The sequence below is a fragment of the Larus michahellis genome, chromosome 5, assembly GCF_964199755.1.
Source record: "Larus michahellis chromosome 5, bLarMic1.1, whole genome shotgun sequence".
NCBI classification, from domain to species: Eukaryota; Metazoa; Chordata; class Aves; order Charadriiformes; family Laridae; genus Larus; species Larus michahellis.
Genome location: NC_133900.1, coordinates 72,037,361 through 72,059,254, shown reverse-complemented (window position 1 = coordinate 72,059,254; position 21,894 = coordinate 72,037,361). Strand labels below are relative to the sequence as shown.

The 21,894-nt window shown below is 46.7% G+C and overlaps 1 protein-coding gene across 2 annotated transcripts in view; it reads left to right on the top strand.

Annotated features, from left to right (window-relative positions):
* The first annotated feature begins 2,948 nt into the window (after positions 1 to 2,948).
* BEND4 (BEN domain containing 4) overlaps positions 2,949 to 21,894 on the top strand; it is a 34,600-nt gene continuing 15,654 nt past the window's right edge. For both annotated transcript variants that reach the window (XM_074587936.1, XM_074587935.1), the window contains exons 1-2: positions 2,949 to 3,365; positions 11,407 to 11,973. In XM_074587936.1, coding sequence (XP_074444037.1) covers positions 2,984 to 3,365; positions 11,407 to 11,973 — 949 coding nt within the window. In that variant the 5' untranslated portion in view covers positions 2,949 to 2,983. The remainder of the gene's footprint in view (positions 3,366 to 11,406; positions 11,974 to 21,894) is intronic.

Sequence of the window (21,894 nt, the reverse complement as noted above, 5' to 3'; positions counted from 1 at the left end):
CATTTTTCAGGTCTACATACACAGAAGAATCATGGAGAGCAGAGCAGAGGAAAAGTCAAGACTTCCTGAAGGCAACTGAAGACGCATTTTGGTAGTCCAGTGATGGACACTGTCAAAAAACCTCGACAGAAAGAAATTCAGCGCATAAAGTATGTACTCCATTTTCCTCCTGGATAAGGTCCCCATGTTGTCCGAAAAGCAGATTCGTTGCCCGGTGTGCAATAAGCCAATTCTCATACAGAGAGAGATTGCATATATTCAGGCCTGGGTGCTCGGTGGATTTCCACCAATCAAGCACACCCCATGGCAGTTTCCTCCTTATATTTATACACAGGAGTCACAAGGGAGTGCACTCCCAGTTACAATGATTGGTCAGTGACTTGCATAGAATTAGAATGTCTGCTCTGTCGTTCTCTTCCATCACTGCGCCTGCGTGGAGGGAGGGTCTTCACCTGGGCAGGGGTCTGCTTGACCTGCGGCTGTGGTTTTTAGTATTAGAATGAAGACAGTTCAGTTAAGATGCCCGGACTTGGGTTTGCACTGCCAAATTGGCATTGTTTGTAGAAACATCTTGATTAGATGTTCATTTAAGGTCTTAGTGTCCCAGGAAATAATTAGGCCACGCGTGTTCCTTCAGACAATTCCCTTTGATCCTCTCCTTAGCAGCTACTTAGCAACTATCTACTGTCGTCCTTAACTATGGAGCCAGGACATAAAACTTGATGAACTACAGAGCCATAATCAACTTTAAATTCGATGATGGATATCACCCGCCTCATTGCAGTGGCTTTGGACACCATTAACCCCAAATCTTCTCTCATCATGTCCATAGAGACCCAGCATCTGCCTGATGAGCTGCAGGAACCTCGGATAAAGAAGGCAGCTTGGAGGACATGACCTGCCAACCCTGGGTTTCTCTCTTGGTTTGTACAAGGCTCGTCGTAGGCAAGGGTGGTTTTCTCCACCAGGAGCAGAGAGGGAGGCATCAACACCGAAGAGTAATGAGCTCTTAGGAATGTAGTGGACACCCAAGCAGGTAATTTTGGGCCATTTACTTGAACTCATTTGAATTTAACTATTAAGGGCCTACTATTAACTTTATAGAACTTTATTACCGTACTGACTTCAGACAGCTGCTGGCCACGGCTGTGGCAGAGGCCAGTCAGATGAGACAAAGTGGAGGACACGGACTGGGCCAGCTCTTGACCAAATGATGGCCTTTGCACCCTCTTTTCAACAGCTTGCCAAAACCCACATATGGCAGCTTATTTTCTAAACATTTCATGGCTGAGTGGGAGCCGAGTTTCTCTCATGCTTATTTCCAGTCTCTCTTTTGCATCACAGTACAATATTTTTTTTAAAGTGCAGGTGATCAAAGAGCCAGTCAGAAAACAAAAAGACTTATGATTGATTTTGCTTAAGTAAAATAGTGATTTCTATTACACTAGCCTTTACTTAGAGGCTTTTGGCTGCTAGAAGGAATCGATTTATCCTACTTGTCAAAAAAACCAAAATCTGAAAGAGCCCAGGTCCTTCTACACCCTGCATGGAAGAAATGCCGGGCTCGTAGAAGTTAGCTCGCCTCTGCTGCTGGAGAGGGGGCGAAGACCATGGGAGTTAATTACATCAGTAAAGAAGGGTCGCTTTTCATTTCCAGCGAGCCCGACTCTGACTACATAAATAAAGCTGAAATGGGAGAGCGATGACCACAATAAGTAGCCAAAACTCCACGTGGTGACAGAGGAATGATTTCCCACCACCACCGCTTAAATACAACTAAGGTGTTCTGTAATTTTACTTCCAAAAGCCAGAGGGCTTATTGTAATCCTGATAAATTATAGCAGCAGAAGCAGGAGAGAAGTGGGACAGAAGAAGGGAAATGCTAATGCGAAATATAAAATTGCCTCGCAGAAAAGAATGGGGAGAGCGAGCGAGCGGTTTGTTATCGTTTATTTTTCCTCAACATATCATTCAGCTTCAGCTGTCTCCCATCTCACCCCCATCTCCACCATTTCTCAGAAGCGTCTCTCGATGGCATCTCATTCTCTTCCTGTCTTTCACCGGCGTTTCATTATTTCTTAACTGTCCCCGAAAGGGTCTGGGCAGGAGGTAGGGGGGGGGGGGGGAGGGAGCGGGTCCAGCCTCCCCCCGACGTGTCCGCCTCATTTAAGCAGTTTTGCAAAAAAGCGGGGGGGTGGGAGGAGAAGTGGCGGAGGCGGGGGGGGGGGGGTGGGGGGGTGGAGGACGTTGCAAATAATGTTAAATGTGATTAATCTCCCGGATTCCTGGAAATCTGACATGCATGAGTTGCGGCGAAACCTCTTTTTTTTCCTTTCGCCATGAAATGCTTTTTGCATAATGAGAAAGAAAATGTCCTCTGCGCCCTAATCAACTCTGACAGGTCCTGGACTCCCAAATACTTTTATTTACGGCGTTATTGATCTCTCTCTCACACTCTCACACACACACACCCCACCGATAAACCGGGGAGGCGGGCCCGCGGCTGGCTCCCTGCGGGGGGAGGAGGGGACGGACCGGGCGGCCGTCGGGGCTCCGCGCCCGGCGGAGGGGACACAAAGTTTTGGCGGGGGCTCCGCGCTCCGCGCAGCGCGGCGGTGCCGGGCCGTGCCGAGCCGAACCGAACCGCGTGTGTGTGTGTGTGTGTGTTGGGGGGCGGGGGGGGGAAGCTCGGTGTCCGCCCGTCCCGTCCCACCACCCCCCCGCCTCCGCGGTTCACCTGCCCCGGCGGGGGGGTGCCGGGGGCGGCGGCGGCGGCCCCGCCAGGTCCCGCCTCCCCGCCCCGCTGCCATTAGCAGAGATTACCCTAAACACTTGCCGGTCGCCGCCTGTCTCCCTCCAGGCATTGGCGCGGCCGCCTGTCAATCAGGCCGGGCGCCCCGCCGCGCCGGGGCTCCGCCGTGCCACAGAGACGAGCCGCGGCGGCGGCGGCGGCGGGCGCAGCCCCGGAGCGGGGGGCCGGGGGATGGCGGATGAGATGCAGCCGGCGGAGGAAGGGCCCAGCACCCCTAAAATCTACAAGCAGCGGGGACCCTACAGCGTCCTGAAGACCTTCCCCGGCAAGCGGGCGGCGCTGGCCAAGCGCTACGAGAGACCCACCATGCTGGAGGTGCCCCGCGGGCGCGGAGCGGGGCAGCCCTTCCCGCACGCCGCCGAGCCGCTGCCCTACGCGCCCCACGGACCCTTCCCCAACGGGCCCGCCCGCCCCACCGCCGCCGCCCCCTCCACCACCGCCGCTGCCCAGGGCCACCCCCGCCCGCCGCCGCCGCCGGCCCCGAGCTCCTCGGGCCGCTACGGCCCCTGCCCGGCGGCGGCGGCGGGGGGCGGCGGCGCGGAGCTGAGCGCAGGTACCCGCAACTCCTCTCCGCCGCCGCGCAACTTTCGCGGGGCACTTTGCAGCGAGCGGGAGCGGGACGGGGGGCTGCGGGCTCCCCACACACACGCTCCGCACCCCGGCGGGGAGGGGGGGTGGCCGCGGGGTCCGGTCCCCCCCGTCGGGGCTCGGGGGGCGGACGGGGCGAGCGGCTGGATCCGCCCGTCGGTCGGGCATGGCGAAAGTTGCCGGGGGCGAGCGGGGACGGGGCCGCTGCCCGGCCGGGGGGGCGAACGGGTAGTGGGGGGGCGGTGGTGGCCACCCCCGGCGCCGTCGGGGCTGTGGCGGCCGCCGCTGGCGAGTTGTCGGGGCGAGCGCTCGCCGGGCGCGGTTCGCACCTGCGGAAGCGCCGTCGGCGGGGCGGGGAAGGCGGGGGGGTGGGGGGGGGACGGGGACGGACGACAACACGACACGACACCCCCGGTCCGGTGGCGGTCGGGGAGGGCGACAGGCTGGGGCTGTCAGCCGGAGGGAGCTGCCGGTAATGGAGGGGCTGCTGTGACAGAGGTGGCGATTTTTAACAGAAAGAAAACAGATCGGCTGCTCGCCTGCGCCGCTTCCCCAAGATGCAGCGAGGAAACAGGAGATCAGATTATTTTACAATTTTTTTTTATTTTTTTTTCCTTTAAAGGTGTAAGATATCGAGATGCTGAACGCATATCTTTCTTCTAGTGATGGCTTGGAGTTAAAACCCACGTAGATCTTGATGTGCAACCTAAATTTGGCATCAGGAAATGGGAAATTGCATCTTTAAGCAGAGTACAATCAAAAATGAATTACAATAAATCCTATATAATTGCATAGGTCATTCTCTTTAATGAGATTTTATTAACCTGACTGTCAAGCTTTTGAGTCAGGCAGATATTTTATCTTCTTCAACTGATAAAAGTGTCAGCTATAAACCACCATATAAATATTCATAAATCTACACATCTGTGGCAGCCTATCAGCATCATTCTTTTGGACATTAAAAGCATTCTAATTACTTTCTGTCTAGCAGAGCTGAAATGCTGCCTGTTATAGTATGTGCTTGGCAGGCATGATTGCTTTTGTTTGCCATCACAAATAGCAGCATCCTATTTTATATACTGATGGTCCAGAATATATTCAGGGTTTGACTGAACAGGATGAATATTATGAAGCACCATCTGGTTTTGATAACATCGGGTATATTAACTCATCTGTTAATTTTTGACACATCATTGATTTATTTATTTAGAAAAATTGGATCCTGTTTTGGTATGTTGCTGTTTGCCTTTGTAACAAATGTGATGACATTTCCTTACTAAACAGGGAGATATGCTAGTTAATAGGATATATGGCTATGTTTTAATGCCTGTTTTCGCTCAGCAGCAGCCGTGTACTGGATGAATTTATCCTGCCTTGTTACAAATAATTCAAGTACTTTACCAAAAAAGTTTAATACTTGAATAGATTAGCCTGAAAATTCACGGCTGTGACACATAGTCCCGTGATCCGTGCAGAAGGTCATTTTTTCTTGAAATACTTCTTATTTTAAATGCCCAAATGATGGTATTTCGGTAATTTTTTGTGGCCCACAATCAAAACATTGCTGATAAATGCGGCACCTGTGTTTCTTTACAGAAGCAGCTTACGTTATGGAAAACACTCAGCTGTCTGGTAGATGATAGACGAGGCCATATTCACAGCAAAGCCCTCTGGGCTTTGCTGAGCGGAAGTTTGGACTTTCTCCTGCTCCTGTAGGTTTTACTAACCAGGAGCTAGAGCACGCTTCACAGCTTGTCATCGATTTCAGTCCTGTATGAAAAAAGATAGTTAAGGACCCACTGTTCGTGCAGTGAAGTTCTGTGAAGTCCCCGTCCCATCACCTGTACATCCAGGCTTTACTTTTGCCTTAGGTTCCTATATGGGTCCCAGCATACCCTTCTCTCAGCTAAGACTAAAGTACCAAGTGAAACAGAACAGGAGGAAACAAACCAAAAACTTGCTATGTTGTGCCGAAGTGGGATTTTGTATTTTACCAGAGTCTGATAAAGCAAGGGACAAGGTTTAGAACCTCCTGGGTATTGTGAACCCTGAGGAACGGGTGCTTTGCTGAGCTGTGCGCCTATCTTTCCCGCTCCGTGATGGAGAAACACCTTGTGTGGGAGGAGCCGTAGCACCAGGAAGCTGAGCAGGAAGCTGTCGAGGGTGAGCTAGTTGGGACCGCGAGGCTGTATGTATGTGAAGTGCTTCCATCCCTCCGTCCAGAGCCCTGAAATCCTCTTGAGAAATAAGTGAGTCAGTTTAATAGCCCAGGCAGCCGCTGGGGAAGCAGAGCTGGCGTTTTTGCCCCTGGGGAGCGGGAGCGTTTGCGTGTCCTTGGTGCACGGAGCTCTGCGCTTTGCCCAGCCCCTGCAGGGTCTGCCCACCCAGTTCCCACCAGCAGCGAGAGACACGACCTGGGCCCTTTCCAGAACATCTCTTAGTCAGAGCTATATGTCTGGAGTGGTGGGTGTTGTAGGGGAGGAAGGACCCTTCCCGTAGCAGGTATCCAGCTGCAGGTCCACTGGGTTGTTCTCCACAAGGCAGAGGCAGTCACCATCCATGACTTGCAGAGTTTTCCCAGTTAGCTCAGCCGTAGCACTTGGCAGGTGCTTACTTGAGTGACGGGGTGGAGGGCTGCAGATCGCGGTTTTGTAGGGATGCCTGTTTCATAAGTTCAGTTTCAGAGATTCCTCCCTTTTTGCTGATACCTCTTCTCTTGTGTGGGCAGCAGTGAGCAAGCTGGCCAGTAAGACACCGTTCCTGGGATATCTAGCTCTGTGCTAGCAACTTAAACGCTTAACGCAGTTGATTCTTAAACTTCAGGCATGACATTTCTGGCCCCTTGGGATTCAGAGCACCAAGTTTGCTTTTGAGAGTGGGCACACAGCCACAAATAAGGGTGCTTCCATGTTTTTGAAGCTTTTCGTAACATTTAGAGCTCTTGACAAGAATGAACGGTCTCTTCCTCAGTCCCTCTCCAAGAGGTCACCCTGGACTCCAGAAGAATTGCGGGGAGAGGGCTTATGGGAAGGAGGAGAAACAGGTGTTCTCCACCCTGCACCATGGTGAAGAAAGATCTAGCTCAAGATCCCATCTTGTAGGGAAAGATCCTGCATGAGAAATGTCCTCTTACGACAAGAAGCGTGGAGCTGCCCTGCGGCACAAGCCTCGTCTCTCCTCTAGTGAACAGTGGTTAGTCTGACCACCGCTGCTGCAGAGTAAGCCACACAAATGGATGCATTCAAAGCACCAGCAGATACCCATTTTCTCCTGTAAAATATTAATTCTTTATTAGTCGGTTCAGATTTTCCTGGTGCCAAAAGAATGTTTGTCTTTGGTAGCATGTACGCTAAGCAGTATCATAGTCCACCAAAGAAACTCCTTTTCCTTAGGAAAGCATGATGTAGATCTTACAATGTGCCTCAAAATTTAAGATGGGATTTCCTGAAAAGCAGAGACAGAAGAGCAGAGCTATCTTAGAGATACCAACAACCTGGCACGTTTAAGACAACCAGTTAATCAATCTCTACCATGTCCAGACAGAAGAAGTTTTTTTTAAGTGAACAGAGAAGGTGAAGACCATCATTTTGGCCCTAACTGAGAAGTTGGGACCCCTCATCTGGAAGTAGGTCTATGAGGTCGGTACTGAAATGGCCAAACACTTGTAGTCTTCATCCGGTGGACTATCTCAGTGATCTTCACGCAAAACGCCCAAGGAAGCATTGTGTAGTCAGGATGGGAGGTGTCAAATGCTCTCACTTTTATGACTCAGGCACAGATATTTGCAGCAGCGTTCATATCTAAAAACATAATGACAAAGCCATTTGGGGGGTCCAGAGCTGCTTCCCCAGGATCTCAAGTAATAATAATATGATAATAATCCAACAAAACAAGAAATACAAATCTTCAGACAAGAGGACTGAAGCACTGGAAGGTGAAGAGTGAGATGATAGAAATTGTTAAGGAGCCTGGACTTTCGAATCTTCCAGAAAATTAAATACCAATGAATACATTCCCTGCAGGGGAGAATGTATGGTATTCAGACCCGCTCAATAGTTACAAAGATGACTTTTTAAACCGTCTGCCCAAGATCACAAAGGAAGCTATGGAAGAGCCACGGCCTGAATCCAGAGCCATTGAGACGCAACACAATGCCTTATTAATAAAGCTGTCTGGTCTCGGTACTGAAAAGATCCTCAGGTGTTATACCTGCTGCTGTTATACCTGCCAGTCTTTCCAGACATCTTTCCTGATGCGTCAGCATAAGTCGCCAGGTTGAGTTTCAGAAGTTCGCTCTTACTAAACCCCTGATTTTAGACCGACGGTTGGATAGCTAAGAAACCACGTAGTTCAGCATCAGTGAGAAAAAGAAGTAGAGATGGATGCTTTATGCAGGAGCTGGTACCTGATTTGCCATGTGATATTGTCTTCTGGTTGCTTGCACACTCAAATAATGTAGTTAGGAATACTTTTAGCCATTTAATCCTGATCTATTAGCACTTTATGGGCCCGATCTGGCAAGTCCGCCTTCAGGCAAAAGTCTAGTTAAAGTCAATAGAAGTTCTGTAAGACTAAAGACTGCGGGGCCTGAGACATTAGAATTACATGGTTGGTGAGCATCATAATAAGGAAAAGGAATATCACAATAAGGCTTTAATAAACTGTTTACACTGTTTTAGCCTGGTGCAGTCATTTCAACAGAATCTTCCTTTGCTAGAAAATATATACATTACATTAAATCAATTAAGAATCATAGATCAGTGGTTATTCAGTAGTGTTCACATAAAAACAACTTTTTGTCATTTGGTAGTGATTAGATGTTGCACAGTCCCTGCATTTCTAATTACAGTGAGTCCATAAAAGCTGAAATCTCCATTTCCACAATATATGCTAAATGGGCAGCATTTGTTTTTATTTTTTCCCCATCACAAGAAATAACCGCAGTTATCATTCTCATTTAGGGTTGTTCTGACTGTGGGTACGTGTACCGTTACTGCCGTAGAAGTCGCTTCAAAGTGGTACCTGTGCCAGCGCAGAGCCAGATGTTTCCAGAATGTGTGCTGAGAGCGTCCCTTGCTATTGCTGCCCAGTGGTACCCAGGGAAAAAAAAAAATCATTTGCAAATCTTTCTGCTAGCATTTCAAAATAGCCCTGCCTTGTCATGACTTTCATTTTTATGTCTTTGAGTATGGGTTAAAGTTAAGAAAAAAACCAGTAATTGCTGTTATTGTGTCTTTGTAGCAGATCTGATACTGAACTGAAGATTAAATCAATACTGTCATTTCTGTATAAAATTTCAGTTACATTTTAAGCCATTATCACAGTGAATGTGCCTAATGCATTCAATTTTGCAACAAAACTAATCATTAATTTTATCTTTACCGATGTTATTGCGCATTATAGCATTCTTCAAAACTGGTATTTGAAATGTCAGGTTACTTTTTACCATATTTTAGGAGAAACCATAATATTAGAATAACATCCCTTATACTAATCTAATCCCTTTTCAGTTGTTTCATTCATATTTTGTCCCCTTGCAAGAAGGATACGCAAAGAATGAATAACTGTTTTGTCAACAGGGACCACAATGATTAAAATACAAACAGTAAATATGACTTCAGGTCTGGAATTGGATTATAGGATTAAAGTGAATGAAAAAACTGCTCTGTAGTAGGATTGCAAAGTTCCAATCAATATCATCCTGTAATAATTTTAAAGGGAAAATGTGGGAAGTAAAGAAATAAGGCGAAGAAAGCCCCAACTTGAAGTTGTTAGAGATGCCTTTGTTTCCTGATTTTCTTTTGATTTATTGGTAGGTCCCAGCTAGAAAGGTGCAATGTCACTGGGGTTCTGTTCTTTTAATTTATATTGTGTTTGTTGTGCTGTGTTATTTTGCCGGTGCATCGTCAGGGCTAAAGGCAGCTGGCCGTAGGAGAACGCAGTAAAAGGGAAGGAGGGACAGCAGGTACGGAGGCTGCAGAGCACCCATCGGCACCCACTTGTGAAGGGGGCAGCAGCGCCTGTGCCTTTCTGCCCGTTTGAGTTTGTAACGTGGACAGAGGGCGTTGCTTCACGTGTTGGATCAAAGATGTGTTGGAGAGGTCTGCCCTGGTTTGGCTGAGCCCATCTCCGAAGGCTATGGTGTGGGAGTCGTTAGCACAGGAGGCTGATTGTGAGGGTGCCTTAAGTGGTCTTGGGGTCACCCCGATCCTTCACGTGCTGGTGGGCTCACCCCGCTTGGTCCTGGGCACCCTCCTGGCCCAGCACTGCGCCTTTCCTTACTCTGTCCGCCTCATCTCCCTGTCCTTGGGAGATCACGTCCTCGGGGAGGTCTCCTCAGGCTGCGTTTGGGACTGGGAGCATTTGTATGCTGCTTCAGCCTTGCCCTCTTTGCAGAGATCTGGAGGATGGTAAAAATGCAAATTAGCGTTTTTTCAAATATTCTTCAGGCCAGCTGTACTAACCTCAGTATGAAGTACATTTTCCACCAGAAGGCATATCTTCTGGATCATGGAGAAGTACCATGAGAAGTGCCACCTCTTAAAGGACCGAATTCTGAATGTCTCTGTTCTCTACTTATTATCAATGTGATGAGGCTACATTTTCGTCTCTAGCGATGAAGTTAAGATAGATGAAGGTCTGGGGTGCTTTGTCTCATGCATCTGTAGCAGGTTGCCTTTTCAAAAGTAAATGCATTTGTCACTTTCTAAAAGTCAAGCCTGCCTGAGAAGAGCTCTCCAAAATTGGCAGCGCTTAAACCTACCAGTCTTTTTTTTTTTTTTTTTTTTTTTTAAAAATCTCATGCAGAATGTTAGTTACATCTTTTTAGGCACCTAGAGGAACTCAGCTGTGAATAAGATTTAAAAAAAAAATTAAAAGGCCTTATTTTTATTGGGGAACCTAGCAGGTCATACCATAAATTAGAGCCAAATGTCGTGGTCGTTTTCCATCTGGGTCCCAGAACTGTTACAGCAGCTTGACTCCACACACATAGACACTCAGAAATGAACCATCCTACTGTAGAGGTTTAGTTTGTAGCTGCTCTTGCTCCCTGAGATGTGACACCTCCTGTCATTAGAGGCAAGGCTGGCTAGGTGCGGCGTGGTGTCCTTACCCTGCTTCCAGAGACGAGCTGCTGCCTCCAGAAGCTGCCGCACAGCCCCATGTAGAGTTTCCTGATTATGTCCAGAGCAGCTTGAAGAACGTTGCACAGCTTTGCACTGCGTGATATTGGCCTACCCACAAACTCGTATGAGGTCAGCAGGACAGAAAAATTTCCTCCTCTGACCAGAGGAGCATCACATCGTACATTTGATGCCTTTCCTTGGTGTAAGAAGAGGGGTTTGTGCTTATCACTCTTGAGTTGTTGTTGGACATATCTGGAACCTGAAGCAAAAGGAACGGAAGCAAAGTCCATAGAATTGGGGGTGGGTCAAGTAAAGTGTCCCACACTCAATGTCAAGCAAGTGCAGCAAAGATGAAAGGGAGAAAAAACAAAGCTTGGAAGCCTTGTTGGAGGCGAGCGGGGCATAGGAAGAAAGCGTAATGCAAAGTCATAGAACCATGGAATGGTTTGGGTTTGGGTTGGGAGGGACCTTAATCTCCTGCAAATATGTACAGGCAATGCCCACCAGCAGCTTGAAACAGGCTTCCAGAGAAGTACTTACTTGAACTTCTACTTGTAGCAAATTGGGTGGAATTTGTGTTTTCTTCTCCGTTTTCCTGTCTTAATCCCTCTGAAAGAAGACGGCAGTAAGCAGTGACTATCATCACAATGCGTTTCTGATTAACAGCAAGGGCACAAGGGCACTCTCAAAATAGAAGCAAAGTCAGGATTGTTTTAAATCACAGTGTTGCAGAAGTATTAAAGCAGAAGCCATAATTTTAATGTGTTCAGAAATAAAACGCATGCTACTGTAAACGGTTGTGTACATTCATCTAGCTGCTACTGCCTGGCATAACCTTTTGCATTAGGTTTCTGTGATTCATCTTTTCTTTTGTTTCAGAGTCTCGAATGATTCTGGATGCCTTTGCCCAACAATGCAGCCGGGTGCTAAGTCTCTTAAATTGTGGTGGAAAACTACTGGACAACAATCACTCTCAGTCCATGATTTCTTGTATAAAGCAGGAAAACCCAAATTATAGTGAAAGACAAGAGCAATGTCAGCTTGGGAAAATGGTCCATAGTCAGACGTCAGACATTTTAGACATAGAGATGCAGTATATGCAAAAGAAACAACAAACCTCAGCCTTTCTGAGAGTTTTTACCGATTCCCTTCAGAACTATTTGCTTTCTGGGAGCTTCCCTTCTCAGAACACCTCATCAGTAAATGATTTTAGCCATTTGGCAGATGTGGATCCACTTTCAACCTCTCCAGTACACACTTTAGGTGGATGGACATCTCCAGCAACATCTGAATCTCATGGTCACCCATCGTCTTCTACACTTCCAGAGGAGGAAGAGGAGGAAGATGAAGAAGGTTACTGCCCTCGGTGTCAAGAGCTAGAGCAGGAGGTAATTTCATTGCAACAAGAAAACGAGGAACTGCGTAGAAAATTGGAGAGCATTCCAGGTAAACAATCCCCTGCCATATAATATTGTCAGTCAGTGATAAAAACAGTTTGGGTAATAGTTTGGTTTAAGCTCTAGTTGTCTTTTAAGGTTGCAGTCATGGTAATCAAACATTGGAATTTGTCTCCATCCAAAATTCCTATAATTGTGCCTGCTGGAAAATTGTCTGCTGATGCTCATCCATACAAATCATGAGTCCTACACTAATGATCTGTGTTCAGGGTGGAATGTACTTGAAATCCCAAATTCCAAACATCAGGTGATTTGTCATGGTAATTTCAAACATGTGCTTTTATACCTAATTATCTGTGTTGTTCTTTAAGTGGTGTTGCAGCTTATAAACCTAATACCCTTTAGGGGCTCCTTTTTTGTTTATTTAAAGAAACTATTCAAAGTCATGTCCGTACTTTTAACCAAAATAGATTTGGCTTTTTCCTTGAACAGTATGTCTTCAGTTGCTGTTAGCTCAGTGATAAGCATAAATACATCTCCTCCCATTCATCTTCAAGTAACACCTGAAAAAAATCTCAGCAACAAGTTCTCCTGTTCAGCAATACCAGGCTGCCACTGGAGGAGAGAAAGCAGACAGAAAAATCCCATCTAATAGAAACCGCCTCTGTGAAAAACTTCTCTTGCCCCTTTAAACTTAGGACTTCTCACTGTTAAGGTGCACTGACATACTCGAAGAGTGGTATTGGATGAGAACAAAGTGTCTTGGACCCATGTCCTCTAAGCTTTAAGCACAGGCAAAAGTACGACTCAAAGAATAACACTAAAAGCAAACTGGAATTTAGCAAGGAAATAAGTATGCAACACACTTCTGACACATCTATAAATGCTCGGGAGCTGCACCTCTGCTAGCTAAAGTTTGAGGTGCTTGGGGTAGATCCATGCAAAGTTGGCTGAACTAATCCCTAAATGGCAGAAAAGCCATTTAGCATGGATTGCAAGAGAGAAAATACTCCAAAGCTGCTAAGTGTGCAGAAAGAAAGAAGGCAGCAACCAACTGCTGTCCAAATACGTATCTGCAGTTGCAAAATCTGAGCAAAAAGCAAGCAGTTGTCTTCATCATTCTTCTCCCCAGCTATCAGTGATGTGTTATGAATTATTTGTACTACATTGTGGTTTTCTGTTGTGCACTGGTCCCTAGGTGGTACCAGCAAATCCCGTAACCAGTGTTGTTCAGTGTGGAGAAAACCCGAAGTTTAGAATACTTGCCCCATCCCTCCCAAGATCTAAAGTCACCATAACTGGTACGCTCCCACTGGATTCAGTAGTGGCTCGTACATCACATGGAGACACTGTGTCACAAAGGGAATCGTGTGGACTTTTACTCCTGTTGGTCCTAGCTTCAGAAGCATAAGACCAAAAATTGTCATTAGGGACTATAATCTGACCTACATCTTTCGTTCAATCACCTATATTGAACTTAGTGATCTTTTTGACTTTGACTAAAGCATAACTTACATTTGACTCAGTATCTCAGAAGGCCTCCAGTCCTGAGTTGGAGACATTGAGCAGCAGCGTCTCAGCCTCTTTCCTTGATGCTTGACTCCAGTGGATAATTACATTGGTGAAAATGTGTGCCGAATTCTCTGCCTGACTATCTGAAACCAGCTTCTAGCCATTGACTTTTATGCTTTGCTTTAGTAAATGAGTGCTGTGTAGGACTTGGTACATTTTCTGGGTGAAGGTACTTAAAGATTGAAAGCTGACTTAATTTCCATCTTAGATAAACAAAGAAAACAGAGCCTTTTAAAACTCCCCAAATTACTTGAGTCCTTCTTTATAGTTCTTTTCTCTCCTCTGCTCATTTCTTTAAAGTTTGGGCACTGGAAATACGTGCAATATGTTCCTGCCTGCCTGAGTGAAGGTGAATAGTCTCTTTGTTCCCACCCTCGGTTGCCCTGGTCATTTGGCCATCGGTCGTGCAGCTGAGCTTCTCATTCTGTGCACATTTCTTCCTGGACGTACATACTTTGTGTTTGGCTGTGTTCATTTAAGTGATCCGGAATGCTTTGGCTGCCCTGTTTGCCCACTATTTGCCGGTTCACCAATTTCTTTATCATCCAGATTATTTTTTTTATTGTTTTTAAGTCAACTTTGTGATTTTGGTTAGAAATGTTGAATGGTATTGAGGCTGCTGTCAGTCTGTCAAGCTGGAGACATATCTATTCATGATGATTCCCCCTGATGTCAAGTATGATGGTTCCCCCTCATGTCAAGTACTTGAGATGTTGCTATCAGGTTCTTAATCTATAGTGCTATAGTCTGCTGCTGTGTGTTCCTGCTCTTACCAGTTGGATAACTCATGGTAGTACCTTAAATGCCCTTCAGGAGTCTGGGTATGTTACATCTGTTCAGCCCAACTTTGTCAAGCGAACCTATCATCTTATCAAAGAGTGACAATCAGGTTAATCTGACAAGATCCACTTTCCATAAGACCATTTTGACTGGCGTTAATTGTATTCATATTCTTTAGTTCTTAGGCAATCGAATCCCGTTGTGATTGCCTGTATTTTGCTAGGATTAATGCCAGGCTAAACAGCTAGTATTTACCTGGATCATCACATTGACCCTTCATCTCCCTTTAAGAGAGAGATAAACATACATAAACATAGTCCTTTTTCACCTCTTCAGGAATAACGAAACACCTTGTTAGCGGTGTATCAAAGGAAGCGGGCAAACATAAAATAAACGTGCAAGGACGTATGACTTCCTCAGCCAACGTAAAGTCGTCATCAGAGGCATCTGCTGCTGCCTGGGTGAGGTATACAGATAGGCCTAAAGTGACCTAAGTGTCCGGGGAAACGTTAAGAGCCACAGAAGGTGCCCTCTCATTTTGGTACATGGTAGGACGGGGGTCTGAGCTCCCCGGACAGCCCCACAGCCACTACTGAGCAAGGTTAATCAAAAATCAGCTAAAGGCGATGTCTGCTTACTTTTGTCTCCAGTGCCAATTTTGCTCTAGTTAGCTTTTGCTGCCGAAGAAGCTGGCAGAAATTTTTGTGGGACTTGAAACACCCGAATCTGTATGTAAGCAGGTGCAGTGCTCACTCTCTGAGCAGGATATTTTTTTGAGGATGAAGATGCTGTTTGCCTCAGGAGGGAGCCAGAAAGCCCTCTGCAGAGGGTTTCAGTGGTGTTTGCCACCATCTATCACATCAGAGTCATCTCGGAGCACAAACTTTCTTCCCTACGCACTGATATATCTCACACTGGGCATCCGAGGGGCCAGGCAAGGCGATTAGTGCAGCGGAGAAGCAACTGTAGAGGCAGCTAGATGAGCGTGGAGGCTGCTGTGCTGTCCCATCAGTCACAGAATCACAGAATGGTTCAGGTTGGAAGGGACCTTAAAGATCACCTAGTTCCAACCCCCCTGCCATGGGCAGGGACACCTCCCACTAGACCAGGTTGCTCAAAGCCCCATCCAGCCTGGCCTTGGACACTTCCAGGGATGGGGCAGCCACAGCTTCTCTGGGCAACCTGTTCCAGTGTCTCACCACCCTCACAGTAAAGAATTTCTTCCTGATATCTAATCTGCATCTCCCCTCTTTCAGTTTAAAACCATTACCCCTCATCCTATCACTCCACTCCCTGATGGAGTCCCTCCCCACTTTTCCTGTAGGCCCCCTTTTAGGGTCAAGCTGCTGAAAGGGCAGTTGGGTTTTTTTTGACATAGTTGTTTTCCTTCTCATCCTGGAGGCAGCTGGGCCGGAGCTGGTCGGTGAGGCTGGCAGGGGACCCTGTGGGATGGGGGCAGGCGAGCACCGTGCCCTCCCCGCGGGCGCCAAGGCTCCCGCTAGCAACCCTGTCAGCGGAAGATAAAAGCACCAACCCCTCCCTTCTGCTCTGTAACCGTCTATGAATCATTTTATCCTTTTCCTGAAATACTTTGCATTTGGTGTTGTGTTTTTTTTTAGTTTCCATATGCAAAAGCCCTTTTAAAATCCATGAGAGTTTGCGGTCTAAAAATAGTTACGGCTGTACATCTTTGCCTCTAGCTCTGCAAAGCACCATTTGCATGGCTCACAAAGAGACTACCGGGAAGACGAGTGTTTTCTCAGCAGATGTAAAGGCAATGGCTTTTTTTTTTTTTAAAAAAAAAAAAAAAAACAAATATTACACAAAGCATATCTTCCTGTAGCTTTTGGACACAGAAAATAAGATTTATTCCGTTTTCAGGACTCTGCCCTGTTGCTGTAGAAGCCCTCCAGTCCTGTAGGATCTCTTTGCCCATAGCCTAGCATCACTCTTTGGTAGGTCACCACTGGAGAAAAGCAATTACATGGGTGAAATATTGCATATGTTTTGGTCTCGTTGGGTTGGGGTTTTTTCTCAAAAAATATGCATTTTATTTGACTGAAAGGATACTTAAATCTGTGTGAAATCTTAATTGTTTCAGCTATGGAATAGATGAAGTAAAATTGCTATTTCAGTGCTTTGGGTTTGGAGCAATGTGATGTCTTGCAAATTGTGCAGTTTTTCCCAGTAATTTTTTTTTTTTTTTAGGCAAAAACATTAACTGAATGTTTTCAGTTTTCAGTTCAACTGGAAAACAGAGAAACATTTTTGTTCAGTGTATTATTTTGTCTTGTTTTCAAAAATACTTAAAGATTAGGTGATTCCTGGAAGGCGTTTGGCAAACTTGTCATTGGGCCTTTAAGGTTTTGACACCGTCAAGAACAGCACAAAGTAATCCATCTATACGAGGAGAAAAACGTCTCCTAATCTCTTTCCTCTGTATAAAAATTACTAGGGCTGTGACACATTCCCAATAGTAAAATTAAAGACTTATTTGTGAGACGGAGTGTAAGACCTGGATTTAAACCCTCTAATATATAAGGGTATTAAGCAGTTCTCCTTCACTATTGTCAGCAGGATTTTCCCACAGCTTTGGGTCTAAAAGGGAGAAAATATTTGCAGGTGGTTAAAGCAAAGGCCAGGAGTCGTGGGTGAGGGTTTGCCTCCAGGTGCTCCAAGCTTTGCTGCAGGGTTTCGGGCAAACCAGCCTGAAAGTAGTGAAAAGGTACAAATAAGTTAGATGAAGCAGTGTGTGATAAATATAGTAATTATTCCTACCCTGTTGGCCGGGCAGCGATAAATACTCCAGCAAACCGTGGGAGAAATGGGGGTGAAAAAACCCCTCAGACGGAGAGAGGTGATCACCTACAGAGACAACGTTCACGGTGGCTGGAGGTAGCCAAAGCAAAGCGGGATTTGCAGGTGGAGTTAATATCAGTGTAATTGAAAAAGTTAGACAAGTTTTCCAGGAGGTTTTGCGTGCCCAAGGCTTGACTCTTTTTCATGACTATATCGGATGATCTAATAAAAGATATTACTTTTCCCTACAAATCCCGTCTCCTTTATACTTTCAGAGCATCGCGTTTCCAAAGAGCCCACCACAGCCGCAGCGTAGATAAAGCAGCCATCAAGGGTTATGACGAACGCTTTTTCATGTCCTTTTTTTTTTTTTGTCCTTTTTCTTGATGTTCACATTTAACCACTTCTTTGGTTTCCCTTGATGTTCTGGATGTTTTGGTCTGATCTCTGGCCTCGTTCCGCTGTTCAGCTTCAAAGCTTGAAGCTACTTGGGGAAGAGCGAGCCTCGAGCGCGGTCGCCGAGTGTTTGGCACGAGAACCCCTTTGAATTTGCAGCCGGGCTTTGCCTGCAGCTTTGCCGGGGGGGGGGCGGCTTAGTTTGCTAAACCCGCCTGAGTACAAAAACTTCCTGAAACACAGAACTGCAGCGGACCAGGGCTTTGTTAAATCTGTTTTCTCCACGCTTCTGGGTAAAAAGCCATGAGAATTTGGCACGGCGGGGGGGTGGTGGTGGTCAGGTTTCTTAGCTTAAATTGGGAATAAAGAGGTCCGGTGGGAGTTTTGTGGGGAGCTGCGGTTCGGCCTGGCGAGGCTGAACACCCCCGAGAGTTTCGGTCTCAACATTGCGGGTCAGCTCTTGGCGTTTTAGTGGCGCAAACTGCTGTCCCTGCTCAGCGAGGGCTCCTTGGTTTCCCCGTTAGTTATCAGCAGTATAAACTGCTGATTGATAGAGGGGTTTACAGGGGACGTCCCTGCCCTGAAGACTTTAGAGCTGAAAGAGAGGACAAGAAGAGGTACCTTCTATTTAAGTAGAAGGAAAGTGAGGGAGCACAGGCAAAAACAAAAGCCACAGCAGCACATGGCAGCATCGCTTAAATGAGAGATGCACAGCCGCCTTGTTTGGTCTCTTCTCTTGCGTTCCTTAGGCAGAGGTGGACATCCCAGGGGCGTGTGGAAGGGGCACATTCTTCTTTCTGGAGGAAATACTTTTGCAAAAGAAAATTAAAAGAAATACAACGGCTGTGCAGATGGGAAGTAACAGAAGCGAAATGGTTTTCCACTTCACCTGGAAAGCACAAGCCAAGAGGGATTTTAAAAGTAACGGGATATTTGCTGTCATTTTTTCTCCCTTCCCTGCTTTTGGCAGGCGCGTAGGTCAGTTTAGCCAGTCGTTGACACCCTTCTGCGTGTAATGTTGATTCTTCCGGTGATGGTTTTATCTTACCATCCAATTGCAAACATCCAAATTTGTAGGATCTGGAGCACCCGGATCGGTTCCTCTTATACTGACCCCATCTCTCCTTGCCCCTCGCTCTTTTTCCATCTGACTGCACCCCAACAACTTGTCTTCACGGCCCATCCGTGCGGCTTTCGCTGGTTTTCGGCTGACTATTGAAATAAATTAGCCTATGAGCTAAAATGATCCAAGTCGCATTATTCTGCGCACTTGTCCAAGTCTCGGGCAGAGAAGGCATCTCCGTTAACGTTGTAAGAAATTCACACTGCTATCTAGTTCGTCAGCAGGTTCCCTGCCATTTGTTACATCTTTGTGACAGTCCAGCGTCAATTTAGAAGTGCCCTGCAATGAACTCGGAGTGAAGAATGGCTCAAGGTCAAGCAAAGGAGGATGCGTTGCGATGCTGAGCCAGGCTTAACTAACAGCTGTCGGTCTGAGCAGGGTGGATGTAGATGTACACCCTTCCCAATGCTCCTCCTTGCTTGCCAGGCAGAAGGAAATGGTCTTGAGTGAATCATAGAATCATAGGGTTGGAAGGGACCTCTGGAGATCATCGAGTCCAGAGCGCTAAAGGATTCATCATCTGCTGTGTAAAACAGCAGGAGGAATACTACCCAGTGTCGGCTCCAGGGCATAAAATCTCATTAATGAACAGAATAACCAGATTTCTTACTGTCTGCTTCTGGGGCTGAGGCCACCATGGGGAGACACATGGCCAAGCGTGAGCCATCCCTTCTCATGAGGGCTGTCTGATGCCATGGGAGAGGTTGGAGTTATACCTTATTTACATTAGAGATACACCTTATTTACAGCAAGCCCAAGTATCTCTTCACAGCTCTGTGCTTTGGCAATATAACCAGCTCTGGGGTGCGTTATGTTGGAAGCCACATTTTGGGGAGGATGAATGAGAGTCCTTGTTTTGACAGATACCAATACAAGTGATTGTGGCCCAATAACATTTATAATGAGCAAAAACCCATCCCAAAGCAGTAATAGAGATGTTCTTGGCACTTCATAAAAAGTTGGAAACAATTACCAGAGCCAAAGGTTAAAAAAAAAAGAAAAACAGAGTGGCTGATAATTGGGAAACATTAACAGCATGCTGTTGAAGGCCCCAAAAGATTGTCTAGGAGGAAAAGTTTCATGCTGGTTACAAAAACAACCAGCTTAGAGGGAAAGCAAAGGGACAGTTAGAAACATAACAAAAGGAGTAGAGGGGAAGTTGATTGGGATGAGTAAAAAGCAGAGATTAGGATCAGCGGAAGATTAATAATTAAAATTGCACCTGGCGCAGTCTGTGGAGGCGAACTTCTTTCCCTGTCAAATCAGAGGAAAAATATGGAGTCCTAATAACAGTATCGGACCATTAGCAGATGGAAATAGTAGGTTTTGTCAACAGTATGGAGCTGCTCTTTGAGCATTTCTGTTCTGGTATTCGTGAAGAGTGAAATGATGCAACCACACCAATACGAAGATGGTGGGAAGCAGGTAGCAATATTTCCCATTTCGACCGTAACTCTGGGTGTTCACACGCGTTCAGTAGCGGCAGCTATTGCGACCTCATCTGTCTGCCGCAACTCCCTCCCAATGTCGGGGGCAACTGAAGAGCTTGTTTGTCAGGGCCAGAATTGCTGGACTTTTTAGAAATGACAAAGAGGTGTTGATCCCGGCTCGGGTTTTTAGACAGCATGGTTCAAAAGCAGAGGCGGGAGTCCCTGTTTCAGAGAGTGGCATCACCAGGAGAGCCGCTGGGAGCAGTATCTGCTTGGGCACACCAGCTTTTCATCCCTGAGTGCACATCAACTTATTACCAACAGCATTAGGCAGCTGCTACCAAATCATGATATTTGGGCAACTCACTTCAGGAGCTAAAACAAAAATGAAGGTGGAGAAAAAGGACTCTGACTGTGTTTTTCTTTACGTTTTGGAGTGTTTGGGATGCTCCAGAAGACTGAAGGATGCAAATACTGTATGATTTTTCTTTTTTAAAGGACACATGAGATGTCCTGGATGACTGTAGGCTTGTTGGCCTGATACTGAGCCCAGGCAAACTAGTTGCACGGCTGATGCCAGTTTCAATTAATAGAGTACTAAAAGAGAATAATGGAGTTAGTACCAGGCAACATCTTGCCAAATTATGGTTTTGATGAGATGAAAAGTTTGGTTGATGAGGATATTGCAGATATTCAGGGTGTTACGTAACATTATATTACAGAGAGTGGTTTAAAAAATGCAAATATATTTGTATTCAGGAAATTGCCATGATGCAGCTGAGTTTTTGGAGGGATTCTTTGTGAAACTCTTCACAGCCTATATTTTCAATACTTTCATCGGTGAAAGAAAGGATGCGGTCATTGCTCACAGCTTGCAAGTGACGCAGAGGCAGCCGTGGGTGAGGAAGATGAGAGGACACGTACTTGGCCGAACAGGGTGCAGCATCACCGCGTGTTGAGGCACCGAGAACATCGGCTCGACTTGGTTTCAGCCACTGCGAAATGGACACTGAGACAGGCTTTTGGAGTATACGGTGACTTTCTGGCTGATTACTATTGCACAACATCCCAAAAGGGCTGGCGTGGTCTTTGGATGATGTGCAGACAGATAGGTGGGTGTAGGGACTCCGCTTTTAGCCTGAGCCCAGCATCTCGGGAGGGTCAGTGCCGAGCTTAGTGAAGAGAAGACGAAGTTGCTTCACCCCTGACTTATACATAACGAGTGACAAGCATTTACCGTTTCTTTTCCAAAGATTCAATAAACCAAATCAAAGGAAAAGAAAATTCAGACTTGAGGTAAGGTGTAGGTTTCTGAGGGTGAGATGGCACACGCTGTAACAACGAGCCAAGGGTAGGAACCGCATGGCCGGGGGATGAGGACTTGAGTTGTGCTGTGTTTTACCCGCTGACGCTGTCGGGTGCAAGGAGGATTTAGTCTGGGGGGTTGCTGTGCTGCGTGGCAGGTCAGACCGAGACATCACTGGCTTTTGTGATCGGCACAGCCAGTGGCCACCACGCCGTTCAAGTATTTATTAGGAATTTAGGATACTCTGCAGAGAAAGCCGTGACACGCTATGCCGAAGCAGCGCTTGTTCCAGCGTAGAGACGCCTGGAATAGCAACGAGGTCTTATAACTTGGATCAATACACAGCGAAGACCTGCCACATCTTACGCGTGTCCTGCTTAGTCACCGCTTCGCATCTTCCCTGGCACGCCAAGTCCCCCATCACACCTCCTCCTCCTCCTCCTCCTCGCCCCTCAGCTCCCGCGCAGGTCTCACTCCCCGGGTCGCTCGCAGCAGGCCGGGTTACTTCGCCTGCTGGAAACTTCGCTCTGGAATCTTCTTCCTAACGGGCAGGAAAATGACGTC